At 41.0% G+C, this 15,272-nt stretch overlaps 2 protein-coding genes across 11 annotated transcripts in view; both read right to left on the minus strand.

Moving 5' to 3' along the window:
- Nucleotides 1–29: 29 nt before the first annotated feature.
- LOC124482209 (sorting nexin-1-like) lies at nucleotides 30–6,078 on the minus strand. Its single transcript, XM_047042651.1, has 15 exons — nucleotides 5,937–6,078; nucleotides 5,080–5,239; nucleotides 4,752–4,885; nucleotides 4,495–4,561; nucleotides 4,192–4,235; nucleotides 3,797–3,938; nucleotides 3,605–3,683; nucleotides 3,319–3,394; nucleotides 2,975–3,088; nucleotides 2,795–2,888; nucleotides 2,304–2,509; nucleotides 1,770–1,913; nucleotides 1,335–1,415; nucleotides 1,182–1,253; nucleotides 30–1,100 (listed from the first exon to the last, which is right to left on the minus strand). The coding sequence occupies exons 1-15, from the start codon at nucleotides 6,051–6,053 to the stop codon at nucleotides 1,050–1,052; spliced, it is 1,581 nt and encodes a 526-aa protein (XP_046898607.1). The 5' UTR covers nucleotides 6,054–6,078; the 3' UTR covers nucleotides 30–1,049.
- A 2,295-nt stretch (nucleotides 6,079–8,373) lies between these two features.
- neo1a (neogenin 1a) overlaps nucleotides 8,374–15,272 on the minus strand; it is a 115,851-nt gene continuing 108,952 nt past the window's right edge. For 6 of the 10 annotated variants that reach the window (XM_047041237.1, XM_047041234.1, XM_047041240.1 and 3 more), the window contains 8 exons: nucleotides 15,186–15,254; nucleotides 14,866–15,004; nucleotides 14,446–14,687; nucleotides 13,806–13,898; nucleotides 13,042–13,215; nucleotides 10,383–10,637; nucleotides 10,101–10,237; nucleotides 8,374–9,497 (listed from right to left, as the gene is read on the minus strand). In XM_047041237.1, coding sequence (XP_046897193.1) covers nucleotides 9,348–9,497; nucleotides 10,101–10,237; nucleotides 10,383–10,637; nucleotides 13,042–13,215; nucleotides 13,806–13,898; nucleotides 14,446–14,687; nucleotides 14,866–15,004; nucleotides 15,186–15,254 — 1,259 coding nt within the window. In that variant the 3' untranslated portion in view covers nucleotides 8,374–9,347. Of the gene's footprint in view, nucleotides 9,616–10,100; nucleotides 10,238–10,382; nucleotides 10,638–13,041; nucleotides 13,216–13,805; nucleotides 13,899–14,445; nucleotides 14,688–14,865; nucleotides 15,005–15,185; nucleotides 15,255–15,272 lie in introns of all 10 variants that reach the window. The other 4 variants (XM_047041244.1, XM_047041242.1, XM_047041239.1 and 1 more) reach the window with 2 other exon arrangements.

Raw genomic sequence — 15,272 nt, forward strand, 5'->3', positions numbered from 1 at the left:
AAGGGACATGGCAACAATAAAACTAGCAGTTTCTGTATCAATCATATTTATTATTTCCATCTAAAAGCACTTTCAGGAATATTTTAATATGCAAGTAATTACAAAAATAAAGCATGTTTTTACGGAAGAAAATGACGAGATGTGAAAACGACTTGTATAAATGCCGAATAACAAACTTAAGGGATAAAGATCACTATGCTTTTTAAAGTTTTATCAAAATTGCCATGAAAGGTATACCAATTTACAATGAATGTACACTTGTCTCAAGTACACATTCAGACAAATTGGTTTTGAAACATACATTTTAAGGACAGAGTTCACAGGTGCAGTTAGTTATAGAACATTTGTAGCAACAATTCACTCATACAACAGTGGTTGCTTATACCCCAAAACATGAACATGTACATAATGACCAAACTGGATCTCACAAGGAATAACATTTGATTTTGAAATCCATATCAACTTTGACATAATTTTCAAGGCTAATACCAACATTTAACCATCTCAAGGCTGTACACCTGCAAAGTGGTATTTCCTACAACGAGCAGCCTCTCCAAAACTCCAAATACATTTAGACCATTTGAGCTATGCTGAAACTTTCATAAATGATTAGCCGTAGGACAATCAATAGGAATGCTATGAAATAGTGCATCTTCTACTGTAAACAATACACAATATTCTAGGGAAGTACCGGAACATCTCAAATCAAAATCAATTAACTTGATGTCTGAGCAAAGAACACAAAAGAAATATCAAACACCACTGAGACCACCGCCAACAAGCTTTACTGCCAAATTAATCTATGATGTTTTCTATCTAAATGTGACAAAACAAATTAAGTAACTATGAACATATGCAAAGTCAAATCTATTGGTGTGAATACATTTCATATTAATGTTGTGCAGACATAGACAAGCTAGAGAGAAAACACAAAAGGTTTGAAATACATGGATGGACTGCAGCTTTCTCAGTGGCAATAGTTTTTCTCGGTTCCCAATAAGGAGGTAAAGTGTTCAAAGGCTGTTGGGGTCTTGTTCTCTTCTCTTTTATCATGCAATTGCCTTAGCTTCAGGCAGGAATGCTTCCCAGAACTTTATAAGCTGCAACAAATAGTGAACATGTCAATAAGACAGTTTTTATGCAAAACAATGTCAGACAAAACAAGAAAACATTAAAATTACCCTTTGCTGAGACTGTAACAGAGACTCCAAGTATTTCAATATCTGGCTTTTGAAGTCTTTCGACTTCTCCTTCTGTTGGTATACATTTTTAGATTAGAACAAGCAGTCAAAATTATTTAAAATGTTTCAGTATATAGTACACATACACCATACCTCAAACCTGACAACTTCCTTGCGCACGGTGATGCCAATTCTGTCAAAATCCCTCTCGTACTGAGTAACTCTTGCTTCCCACTGTGGACAGACAAGGGAAATAAGGGATAAGCTCTAGAGGTTTAAAGAAAAGCAGTTGTCAGGCATTTAATTCTAAATGAGCAGATAGCAGGACAAAGACAGATTCCCTGTTTCTTAACAGGCAACATCCAGACTTCTGCCATTTTAAGATGGCACTAAATACTGTTTCACAGAGTCAAGACATCTAAGAAATACAAAATATATGTGTTAAACCTGGCCTGGCAGATTATAGTTTAGAGTCATAGTTATACTTATATGAAGTATAATTTGTGTGTGTTCTACAGTTCCACAGGTAGGTCATAAAAACACATTTAGACTAGATTTAATTGTTATTTCAAGCATGGCCCTACTCACCTCTGTGATCTCCTCTTTAGCCTGCTGGAGTCTGTCAGGCTTGTTGGCCCACAACAGTTTGGCCTCCACCTCCCTCTTCTTCTGCAAAGTACTCTGAGCGTCTTGCCAGCGCTGCCACACCTTCATCCGCTGGTCAAAAGAACCCTGTGGGAAAACACAATGACTGTCATCGAGCTGTTAGATTTAGCTGCACGACACTGAAAGTGTCAACACATTTTAGGCACACAGATGGAGTGCTGCTTAATGCTGTCCACTAGTCATTACATGTACATAAGTGGACACTTTAGAAACTAATGTACTTATCAAAGACCATGGGAAGACTATGACATGTCACTGATTCATAAGAAAACAAGCTTTAACTGCCTAAAACTGCTTTGACTAGGCTACAGTTTAGCCATTATAGTTCAGTAACTTGCAGCTGGTAAAGTTGGGCTAGTGTTTGGGGTGGGGTAACACAAACTTGTTACTTCCTAAGAGAGGCATCAGTAGCCCTACCTAAATTCTAAACAGATGTGCAAAATAGTGAATGCGTACCCTGACGGCTCCTAGTAGGCGTATGTAGTCGGCGAGCATCTCGGCAAAGATGAAAAAGTCGCTGGAAGCCTGCTCCTGGTGCAGTTGCTCCATCTTGTCCTCAACCTCGGCCAGCTGGGAGAGGGCTCGGGACAGAGCCGTGTGGTCCTCAGAGTTACCCAGCATGGCCATGCTCTTGGCAAACACAGCAGTGTTTCCACACAGCTCTGACAAGACCATATCCAAAAATTTAATTGAGAAATATTTAACAAACTTTATTTGTCATTTGCCAAATGAATGTAAACTACAGGAGCTTGCACTGTGCCCAATGTCATTTCACTGTGGAATTGTTTTTTAAAATCTGATACCATAGTCCTGGTTACTTAAAATTGTAAATATTGATTTGATGGTGTTTTATATAAACAAATATCAATAGTGTACAGTAAGTTTACAGCTAAACTGTCAGGGTATTCTCTAATAACAGTGTGTTAATTCATGTGTTTGAGTCTCACCCTTCCTGTGGTTGACCAGTGACTCCACCACTGCATGGAGCTTCCTAAGCTGCTGCTCTTCATTCTCCACTTCCTGGAGTTTGTCCTCAAACCACTGAAACAAAGCATCATTTGTAAAACAACAACAAACATAGGCAAGTCAGCTGTTCCATTCCACCTACATTTGAAAGAATGACTTACAGTGTCTGACTCATTTATCTTGATAGTCATCTTGTTCATGGCATCTGAAGCCTTGTTGATCATCTTCATAAAGCCAGCTCCACTAAGAGCTTGTGTGCTCACTGCTCTCGGCAGCTGAAACACACACAAAAATTAGGGGGCTGAAACAGTTTATAATAATTGTGGTTATCTTTAAGATCGTTCATATGAGCAATGCAATTCATTCTTAATTATGTTGCAAAATATTTGGTCTCTTGTGAACTAAAAGATAACCATATGTTTTGTTGAACTCACATTTTATAAATATAACTCTAAAATACAGAGGCTTATATTCTTTCAGTTTGTAAGAAAGTGGAGCACCATACCTCATCTCTCTCCAGGAACTCACGGACATCGGGGTCTTGTAACAGGGACGGATGAGAGACCACTCTCTGGAGGTACCTGTATGCACACACGACAACCAGTCGTTGAGTCATATTTCATGACTTAAGACACTGTTGAATGAATGCTACAGATTTTTACCACAGTTTAAGAGTAATCCAAGTACCAATTTCTTGTCAAAGACACTACACAATTATAAATGGTTATTGGAATCCAAAACAATTTTCAATAACATCTGTCGTTGGACCTGTTAATGCCACAAGACCTCACCTCTCTAAGGCCGCTCTTCTCCTCTCAACAAACTCTGCAGAAGATGGGTCCTCCTTGCCCACCTTCACTTTGGTCATCCCTGTGCAGTTAAAGAAACATATGTTGCAACACAGACTCACATTCCACATAATTATATAAACAAGGTTGATTATAAAATGTTTTGTTCACATTGCCAAGAAGTGATGAACACACCTACAACACTCTTCTCTGGGGGGGGTGGGATAATGCAACCATTCAGTGACTGCTTCGCCGAGAGCTTCTCATACAAACCCAGGAAGTCACTGAAACGCCTTCTTACTGAGAAAGCCCTGCTCCTGAACATCGGTAGTGATGTCTGAGGCAGAGATAGATATAGGGGGAGAAAGAGATAGAGGGGGAGAGAGGGAGAGAGCAAGAGAAATAACCACAAACTCAGAGAAGGGAAGAAAGAAAGATGACACTTCTCTAAAACATTGTTAGGAAAAGCCTGGAGTACACTTCTCTAAAACATTGTTAGGAAAAGCCTGGAGAAAGTACAATCCTCTACACAAGGAATATGGCACAAATAATATGTAAAGCTGGGATTCAATACTGTAGCGTCGACATACCCGAGTGGATACTTTGTAGGCCATGTATGCATTCATGCCATCTCCTACAAGGACAAACCACAGTCAAATTACAGAGTCAGAGTCCTCAGACAGACATGGCAAAAACATTGTCCACCATATAGTTTTCACCACTATATAACTAGTAAGTGTGATGTTTTGACTTTTACTGCTGCCTGCTCCTCAAACATTGGGATCCTAAACACACCTGAGCACGGCTTTAAAAGGAAGACTTGCCTTCATTACATGCACACTATTATGAATGTGAATGGTGATGTACACTGGATGTCATTGAGCGACACTCACCAACTTTCTCTGGGTTGGTGACAGCAATGTCCACGTCAAAGCTGTCAATAGCCTCTTCCTCTTCCAGCTGCATAAAATACAACCGATCAGAGCTCACATGTTTACAATTTTACTGTACTGATGTGTATTTAAGGACTAAATTAACATGGTTTACTGGCGCCTACCTAAACATTTGATGCAAAGTTGAAACTAACACACAAATGCCTTAACAAGTGCACTGTAACAAACTCATAGGACAATTTCTTTACCCATCTTACCTGCTCCATGGCATTGGAGTGTGTTGCTAGTGTGCTGGAGGAAACCGAGGACACAGGCGGAGCTGCAGAGGGCTTGGACAGGTCTTTCCTTGTATTGTTACTGGGGTGCTCCATGCTGAGCTCCACTGAGGCCTCTATAGAAAGGAAAAGGGCAGATCTCGCACTGTTCAGCCAAAAACAGAGCTTTGGGGATACAATGACTCCAAGTTAATGTGTGTATATAATATTTGTATAGCCCAATAGTGGAGGTGTAAAATAATGGAATCAAATTTCCAAGAGTTGAAGAGCTAAAGTGTATAGCATGTGTCAAAACAAAAACATAGCTTGCCTGCAAAGAGATCATTCTCATCATCAGAGTGGACACCATTGGATTTAGTGATTGTGCTGGAGTTGAGAGCAGTGGTGCAGTCGTCCTCTCCACTGAAAATATCCAGCGGTTCCTCAATGTTTGATCGAGGAGGCTCTATTCTTGATTCCATAGGGTTTTTCTACAGAACAAGACGATACATGTGGATGTGCCTTTGTCTCCAAGATTAAGATAAACCTGAGTGAGTGCGTGTCTTCAGCAGAAAAGTTACATTGATTACTCAAATCAGGGCATTTGGTAGTTGTGCAATGGACCTAATAGATTGATAAAATTATCCAACAATTCAAGACAAACGTTTCGTGTGGTTACTTTCTTGAGTAGGACCTGAAACACGTAGCCTACCTCGGTTTCAGTAAGTGGAATTGCGGCTCTGAGTTTGGGTTATCAGTGAAGTAAGGTCGCTACCAGAATCCAAGCCCAATAGCCTTGGTGTAATGCATTTCAAAACTACTATAGATGTTAAGGCTATCAACTGACTTGGTACTTACTTAGCTAGATGGAGATGCTGCTGGCCAAGTGTGTTAGCTTACGTTTTGGTAGCTAACTAAGCGGTGGTTGCTTCTAATGACATATAATAGGAAATGACATGGTGAAAAATCAAAATGTTCGTGATGCGAACACCTGTGCAGTTTGTGTATTATTAACTAAAACAAATACACATTTCTAAGAATAGGTTATTTAAGACAGAGGCTTAAGCTAGCTATGCTAAGCAATTAGCCACCAGCAATAATGTTGTTACAGTATCTTGCTAATACTAACATGGTGTGCAAGCCTAGCACGCTTCAAGAGCAATTGAATTAAGTCTCGTTGTCACTCACATTGCAAATAAAAATGTCCTCTCCGTCATCACTGTCACCATCTCCCATTTCGGAAAGCGGGCCTTGATCATCGACTCCAGAGAACGAAGATGGATTTCTCTCTGAACTGGCAGACATGTTTATTATATTTATGCGTCATCAGAAGTTGACAAAATGGTTCGTTAAGACGTTGAGCGCCATCTGTGGGTGAAATATCACAGCCATAGACATAGGTTGCTGCCCGGGACAAGGGTTGCATTAACTGGCCAGTTACCCTACCTTATTTGTAAGGAGTTTTTAAAATCCAGGCAGTAGGCTATAGAGCAAGCGGCGGGCAGCTATATATTGTGAAGTTAATCGTTGGGATACTGTTGTTGAAACATTTTGACGTGAAGTTGGGCGGAATTTTTTTTAATGCATCAATTCCTAGCAAATGTTGGCATTATTTTTTAATTGCATTTCCAGTGGTCTTCAACCCTGGTCCTCAGGGACCCCCAGGTGTGTTGGAGCAGGGTTGAAGACGACTGTGTTAGATGCCTATGGTGCCTGGTGCCTCAAAGTAGGCCCAGACATGACAACAGTTTAAATCATAAGTCTGTAGGGCTTTAATAAACATGAATTTCTATGAATATAAGTCACAAATTGATGCTGTACTGTGCACCAAATTAGATGGAGGATTAATGGATTGATATCAAACGTCTTTGCTTAGTAGAGCAGGAGCTAAAAAATAGCAGTAAGACTGGGAATATTTACGGTTACTATGGTAATAAATGTACTGCTTTAGAAATGATGGAAAACAGTATGTATGAATCCTTCAATACTAATGACAAATAGTATGTTTTGACAGCAGCAGATGGCCTCATGAAAAAGAAAAAAGCCACCCCAAATTAAGTTCTAAGAATCTGTATCCCACTGTTTTTGGAAGATAAATGTATTTCCCTATAATGGTTTTTGTTATGATAAATAGATACATGTAATAGTGTTATAAAATTAGTTTCCAAAAACACAGGGATACATATTATTAGGAATTTAATTTGGGGAACGGGTGCCAATCTACTTGAGTAACTGGGAAGTTCATGTGTATTAAACCCACCTTTTGTAAGCACTGAGATACTAGTTTCTAACCCTAAGAACTAGCTTACTAGTTATTTGGATGATTTGAAGATTGGTTCATAAAATGTATGTCAGTGTTGTATATGGACTTCTTCTACAAAACTATAAAAATACATTCCATGACAAAACAGACAAGTAGAAACATGAACTTTGTTAGTATTAATAATAGTTTGTATACACAAAGTATAGGAGCACCAATAAAAAATAAAAAAAAAGATCTTATTTTTTTCCAAACTTTTTAGATTTTTTTTAAAAAGCCACAGAATTTTCTACAGAAAGCAAAAAGAGATCTCTGTACAGAAACAAGCAACAACAGAATTCCTCATCAGCAGCACAGTAAAACCCCCGCCGCTCAAATTCATATTATCTCAGAAGCAAAATGAACATAAAAACAAGACGAGCTGCCTGCTGCTAACCTAGGACACTACGTTACACAAACATAGCTTTCTATTTAAAACACAAAATATGTAAGAAATGTATTTTTCCAAAAATTGAAAAAGTGCAATACAGGTTTGACTGTCTACAACTTAATAGGTTATTTCCCAATGAATAGTCCTGGTCATTTTCTCCTCTTTGCCCAACATTTTTCTTGTTCCTTTTGAATCCATAGTTTAAAATCTCTTACAGTTATATTGACATTCATGAGGATGTACATTATGAGAAACATGGTATTCACAAAAGTAGAGCAAACAACTATGATTGCAATGACAAATTTCTTTGGGTAAGAGGGTAGATGAAAAACTAGTTTCTTACATCAACATATTTTAATTTTTTTCTTTTTACATTGTAATTGTGTAAAGAACACGTTTCTCTCTTTCTTCATACAAAACAAACTACAAGTAAAAAAAAAACGGATTCAGGGAGTTCTATTCAAAAGGCCAACATCTTTGTATGTAACATTTAAAAAGAGCCTATACAGCATGTAGTGTCTGAAAGAGACCTCAGGTAATGTTAAACCACTTATCCATTATTGATAAAACCTCATTTAACAAAGAAAACCTCTTCGACCAAATATTGGCTCTCTTGAAAACAAGACACACATTTCATAGAATATCAGACAATTTATCAGGATTCAACTGCCATGAATGGTCAACTGGGTAGAATGTGAGGTTTGGAGTGAGAAATCGACTAGCCGAGTGGCCAGTACATATGCTGCTAGGATTTAATATCCAACAAACAGGTGAAAAATCAGCACCAAGCTACAAGCCTCACACAGGCAAAACTGGTTTGTAGGAGGGGACTCGGCAGAATTGTCACAGTGTAACTCAAACAACTTCGCAGGAGGACCAAGTCGACGCCTGAACACAGCAGTAAGGCTTTTTAAACAGAGCTCCCACAAAAAATAAACAGACTGAACAGTTTAATGTACAACAGAATGCCAGAGAAGAATGCAAGAATTCATTCAAATGTACTGTAGCCACGCACAAGGCATCTTCCTTGTTGATATTGAAAAAGAGCTTTGAGAGTTCATTTGTCACTCATCCCAAATAACAATGAAACCAAAAGGAATAGACAAAATTATGCAGTTAAAAAAACAACATGTGTACATATCTACTAGGATATGCATGTAAAAAATTATTATACATAAGACATATTAGAAAAATAATTAAAGACATGGCACAATATATGACAGAGCACGGGGAGAGAAAGACATAATTGGATCAAAATGATAGCTATAAAAATGACCGTTTTATGGAGACAGAGAGAGGACTGTTATCCAATGTTCACTTCACTGAAACAGGGCAATAGATACGGAAATGCACAAAGAAATGACACTAATCAAACAAACACTGTGTGTAGACTGTGCCTTACGAGCACCAACATCAATACCGGCATATTTTGGAGTTTTCCTTTTGTCTTGGGAAAAAAAGAAAGATAATAATAATTGCCGTAAAAACTACGGCAACACAAACCTTTTCATTTTTTTGCTGAGAAAAATTCACAATCATCCAGCTGAAAGCGACCAATGTTAGATTATCGTCTCTGAGAATGTTACTTCATAAAAAGGTTGAAGCATCTTGTTTTTTTCCTCTTAAAATGGCCATCTCCTTCCTGAGACTGAGCAAGGTGAGGCAAAGTTTGAAAGGTTTAGTCAGGAGTATTTTTTTAATGTTTCTCTGCAAGGGGTGTGAGAACCATGAGCGTCAGCCATTTTTTGTCCGTGGGCTTCTGGCTCCCAGAATGCCGAGGGGATTTACGTGAGTGTGTATTTCTTCTGCCTGTGTGCATGTAACTTATATTCATTTAGTGTGTTCATCAGGGTGTGTGCAATGTTTGTCTGCCTGTGTTGCAGCTGTGTGTGTGCAGGTGTATGTGTGTTTAGGTTGTGGTTATGGCATTCAGGTCCTTCATCAAGCCCTCTAGGTGGGCCATCTCCTCCGTCAGCTCATCGGGTTCGTAGCTCTGGGGGAGAGGAACAGGGTTACTGCGGGGGGCGGGGGAGGGGCAAGGGGCAAGGGAGGCAAGCACCTGGGGGAGGAGAGGACAGGGTTAGGGTCAGTTAGGGTGGTTCTTAGAAACATGGCCAAGAGGTGACACAAGATGGGATGATGGGGGGGGGGGGGGCGTTAAGGGAAGGTCAATGACACTGCGTTGCAAGAACAAAAGCGGTAACCAAAGGACACATAAAACAAATGAAGCCAATGTCAACACATTCAGTAGCCAGACATGGATTAGGGAAAACAGTGCCCAAAATCATTCAAATGATGAGGTTTAAAGAGGTTAATTAATTAATCAAGCCATTAAAGGGATTTCAATCAAATTATTTCCAAAGCAGCCAACAACACCAACATAAAATGGTGAGAGAATGAGGCAACAAGTTGAAAAAGAATGAAGAGAGAAAGGAGACAAGAATGAGTTTAAAATTCAATAACTGAAGCATTTAAGTGTTTACAAAGGAATATATGGCATGTGCATGAAATGTGAATGAAATTAATTGTCTTTAATATAACTAACTTCAACTGTTTAAGTGAATATTTGCAAGTTCCTACATGTTTGTGACAAATACCTTGACACAGTTCCTGATAAAGCTACTTCAAATCTAGTGAAGACTATAAAAGGTGCTATACTCACACTGTCAACGTCTTCCAACATCTTGCTGGTCTCTGGCACATCTGGGGCACTGGGAACCGTGACTGGCATGGGGTTGCGTGTTCTACCCAGTGTGCCAATGGAGGCCGTCTTCACCACGTGGGGGTGAGAGGAGGGCCCTGCAAAAACCACACAGTCAGAATGAGGACCTTTATCACTTACAAGATTCCAGTCTTCTACCTTTGACTAACTTGGATACATCGTAGCTAGCAGTTTGAGCTAGCGTCTGTGGAACTGAGTCCCTGACTGGTATGTGCTCCTCACCAGCCTGGGCGAGCAGTGGTGTGCTGGGCAGGGCAGGCGACTCAAAGGTGATGGCGGGGATGGCAGGCACGGCAAAGCTTTTGAGCGGGTGTGTGGGGCGCACGTGGGCCGTGGGCAGGTTGCTGGCAAAGCTAGGCTCCTCATCGGTGGCAGTGGAGCCGTGGTAGCTGCTGTCCGGGTCGGCGTGCTCGGACGCGCAGGATGGCTGTGATGAGGTAATAACGGGCTCCACGCTCGGGGTGTTCCTGACTGACTCTGGAGGGGAGGAGAGGAGGAGGAGGACGGGGAGAGGACGGAGGGAGGGAGGGGGGTGAGACAAATGGATGTGATAACCGAAGCCTGTTTGAATCCTTTCGGATTTGAATAAACTTGGATAGACTTGTAACATCCTTCATATTTCTTCTGCCAAACCATTTTTGTTCATATTCACAAAGGTGGAAACAAGGGTTAACATCCATTATATGTATTGGATGTACATAACATATGACAGAGTCAGTCTCTTCAATAACCATTTTTTTGTGTTGGTAAGCAGTACCAACTTCATGCCAACAGTCAGAATGTGGTAGGAGGGGGAAATCAAACTAAAATCAAACTACAGAGACTGCATTCATTTGAGTCCTCACACACTCACTATCTTTAATCCCGGGGAGCGTGCAGCATTGCACATTTCATTTCCTCTAAGAGAGCACTTTAAGAGGACAGTGAGTGGATAAGGACACACAAAACAGAAATAAGCTGGAAGAAACTACAGGTTAGAGGAGCTGAAACATATATACAGTGCCCTCCAAAAGTATTGGAACAGTGAGGCCAATTCCTTTATTTTTGCTGTAGACTGAAAACATTTGGGCTTGACATCAAACGATGAATGTGAAACCAGAGATCAACGTTTCAGCTTTTATTTCCAGGTATTTACATCAGGATCTGATGCACAAATTAGAAAATATCACCTTTTTGTTCGAACCCACCCATTTGTCACGTGAGCAAAAGTATTGGAACATATGACTGACAGGTGTGTTTTGTTGCCCAGGTGTGTCCTATTACATACATTATTCAATCAATAAATACCACTGAATGTCTACACTCAGGTTCAGATTGGGTAAGATAGGTTTTGTCTATGCAGACTGTATTCAGAGGTGAAAACAACATGAAAACCGGAGCGCTGTCTTTGGGTGAAAAACAAGCAATTGTGAGTCTTAGAGAAGATGGAAAATCAATCAGAGCCATTGCAGAAACATTGGCCATAGCCAGTACAACCATTTGGAATGTCCTGAAGAAGAAAAAAACTACTGGTGTACTAAGTAACAGACGTCGAACAGGTAGACCAAGGAAAACATCAGCAGTTGATGACAGAAACATTGTGAGAGCTGTAAAGAAAGACCCTAAAACAACTGTTAGTGAGATCAGCAACAACCTCCAGATGGCAGGAGTGAAGGAATCACTATCTACTGTTCGCAGAAGACTTCATGAACAAAAGTACAAGGGCTACACCAGAAGATGCAAACCACTCATTAGCAAGAAGAATAGGAAGGCCAGGCTGGAATTTGCCAAAAAGTACAGAGATGAACCTCAAAAATTCTGGGACAAAGTTTTATGGACTGATGAGACAAAGATTAACTTTTACCAAAGTGATGGAAAGGCTAAAGTTTGGAGAAAGAAAGGAACTGCTCATGATCCCAAACACACAAGCTCATCTGTGAAACACGGTGGAGGTAATGTCATGGCTTGGGCTTGCATGGCTTCTTCTAGGACGGGCTCATTAATCTTCATTGAGGATGTAACACATGATGGCAGCAGCAAAATGAACTCGGAAGTCTACAGAAACATTTTGTCTGCCAATTTAAGGAAAGATGCAACCAAACTGATTGGCAGAGCCTTCATCATGCAGCAAGATAACGACCCAAAACACACTGCCAAAACAACAAAGGAGTTCATCAGGGGCAAGAAATGGAAGGTATTAGACTGGCCAAGTCAATCTCCAGACTTAAACCCTATAGAGCATGCATTTTACCTGCTTAAGAGGAGACTGAAGGGAGGAACCCCACAAAACAAACAACAACTGAAAGAGGCTGCAGTGAAAGCCTGGGAAAGCATCAAAAAGGAAGAATGCAAAAGTTTGGTGACGTCAATGGGTCACAGACTTGCTGCAGTTATTGAAAGCAAAGGATTTGCAACTAAATATTAAGTCTTATTCACTTAAATATGTTTTAAGTATATCTGTTCCAATACTTTTGCTCACATGACAAATGGGTGGATTCAAACAAAATGTGATATTTTCTTAGTTGTGCATCAGATCCTGATGTAAATACCTGGAAATAAAAGCTGAAACGTTGATCTCTGGTCTCACGTTCATTATTTGATGTCAAGCCCAAATGTTTTCAGTCTACAGCAAAAATAAAGGAATTCGCCTCACTGTTCCAATACTTTTGGAGGGCACTGTACATGAAAATGGAGGAAGGAAGCAAGGGTTGTCCACAACAAATCCTTTCCGCAACTTTTCTACAAACAAGACTGACTAAAATGAGTGAGTGAAGAAATGAATGAAGTCGTGAATGAATGAATGAAGGCAGAGACCGGAGCAGAATGAGTTGTTAACAGGTGGGCTCGGCAGATGGGCCTTGTCCTGTCATCTGCCCAGCCATCCTGCGGGTGAGCGTCTCACCTGTGGAGTCCACCCTGTCTAGATAGGAGATGGGCGTGGCACATGCGTGCGGGCGCAGGTGGGCACTGCTCTGTTGGTGTTGGAGGTAGCTGCGCGTCGGGGATGCCAGGCTGCCCGTGTGATAATGGTGGTGATGGTTATCAAGGGAATGGATAGGGTGAGCGCTAATCACGGCTGTGAATTGACACACACACACACAGGACAAGACGTTTAACCAGCCACACCGACGGAAGGCTTCTGAATGAATGATCTTTAATTGCACTGATATGCACATATCAGATATTGTATCTAAGGCTTTCCAAAGTCATTAACTCAAATAATTAGATTACAAAAGAACAACTCTACTAAAATGTACTGCCTTAAGACTTCCATAAAAGAAAATACTTTGGTCTTATCCTGGCAAAAATGCCAAAAACATAAAGTAATTTCACACTTCAAATGAGTGAATGTCGCTACTTAAACACTGATATTGAGTTCCCCAACAGCACTTTATTAATCCTGCAAGTTTAAGGAGGACATATCCATTCAGGCCATCCATTCATGCAGGCATCAGACTCATGCATGTCAAGGCCAGGCTTTTGTTTACATAACCGTGAGTACTAGCAATTCATGTGCTTCTTCGTAGAAGTAAAATCTTTGTGGATATTGTATTCACTCTTTAGTGTTGACCTGTAAGAGAAACCAACCTTGTCTCTCAAACACACAAACACAGGCTCTCTCACTAACATGCTTGCTTGCTCGTGCACACACACACACACACTTACGCTGAGGGGGCTGTGCATCAAAGGGCATCATCATTTTAGGCCTCATCCCCCGTCGCCCTGACAACGTAGACATACTGTCCTCTGATTCGTGTCCTAGAAGTCATGGCAGAAACCATCCAATGAGAGAAAGACAAGTGCCCACATATCTCCCTTGACTTCTCAGGCTATTAAAGATGTAATTCAATCACAAAATAGTAAGGTGTTGTCCTATTAGTTTGTGACTACAGTTAATCCTTTTGAAGCACAGTTGTTGAGGGGGAAACACCAGCAGTTAGTGAAATGCATGACAAGCAGGAATGTTTGGCATGAGAATGAGATTTGGGCTGAACCGATGTATGACTAGGCTAATAAACCACACAGTTCATTAAAATAAGCAACTTAGACAAATCACTCAATCCTCTGCTACTTCCATTTGTTGTTACATTTACTTTTACATTAGTGAACTACTACGTTATTACTCTTCACATTAAAGAGTCAAAAAAGTCTATAAACTATCTCCACTATTTTTGATGGTGTAAATTTGTTGGTCAGTTTTCCTGTTGTCTTGATGGTAACACCCCATCAAATCATGCCTGTGAATCTCCTAGCCTGTTGGCCTCCCAGCCTCTGAAGCTGGACCCTCCGTGTTGGGGAGGCTCACCACGGTAGGAGTTGCGTCTCTGCTGCAGCATGGGCTTCTCCAGGCTGGCCTCTGCTGGGGTGATGTCCTGGGAGGTGCGTGGAATGGGGGTGTCGGTCATCACCGGGTTGGGTTCTGGTGACTTGTCCATAGGTTTGAGCTCCAGCCTCTCGTGGTGGATCCACAAGTCAGGCGGCTTCAGGTCCTTGGAGTTGCCCTTGTACTTGTGGGAGCCGTTGGATGACTTGGACGCCGCCCGCTTTCTGTAGGGGGTGGGAAAACAATGTTGTCAAAGTCAGTCACGTGTGTTAGTATGTGTCAGGGAGAGAACATTTATTGAAAACAAGTCATGGAAATGAGTAATGAAAAAGACAGAAAGAGGGAAGAAAATGTTCATCTGAGGAATCAAGCGAGCCGTTTGTGATGGCAGCATGTGCTCACTTTTTCTGGTGTGAGGTGGTGCGCCGTGTGCAGAGGAAGGCCCCAACCACCACCACGATAATGGTGAACGCTCCAACAGAGATGATGATGACGATGACCAAGATATGGTTGTCCCCACTGCCGGTCATCCCTGGGTTACCTACACAGAGACACAGAAGAGCCACAGTGAACCTACTACACCACTGGAAAGCTGGTGTCTGTGTGTGTGTCTGTGTGTATGTATATATCAAGATTTGTACAAACTCCACTTGTACACATCTCCCTATTGTGTTCAAGACCTTAGAGCTGACAGTAAAGACCTTAAGAAGAGAGGACATTACCAACTGGAGAACCAGGGCCATGGTTTGGAGGTGGTTGGTTGCTGCCTGGTTTTATTGGCAAATTAGAGGCTGAGAAGGAGTAGACAG

This window comes from Hypomesus transpacificus, chromosome 19 (genome assembly GCF_021917145.1).
Source record: "Hypomesus transpacificus isolate Combined female chromosome 19, fHypTra1, whole genome shotgun sequence".
NCBI classification, from domain to species: domain Eukaryota; kingdom Metazoa; phylum Chordata; class Actinopteri; order Osmeriformes; family Osmeridae; genus Hypomesus; species Hypomesus transpacificus.

Bases quoted from the DNA above. Each gene is read 5' to 3' on its own strand.
- LOC124482209 (XM_047042651.1), bottom strand. From the start codon at position 6,053: ATGTCTGCCAGTTCAGAGAGAAATCCATCTTCGTTCTCTGGAGTCGAT. The intron at 3,684-3,796 runs GTGTGTTCATCA...TTAACTGCACAG, and splicing joins CCCAGAGAAGAGTGTTGTAG to GGATGACCAAAGTGAAGGTG. The intron at 2,889-2,974 runs GTAAGTCATTCT...GCTTTGTTTCAG, and splicing joins AGATAAATGAGTCAGACACT to TGGTTTGAGGACAAACTCCA.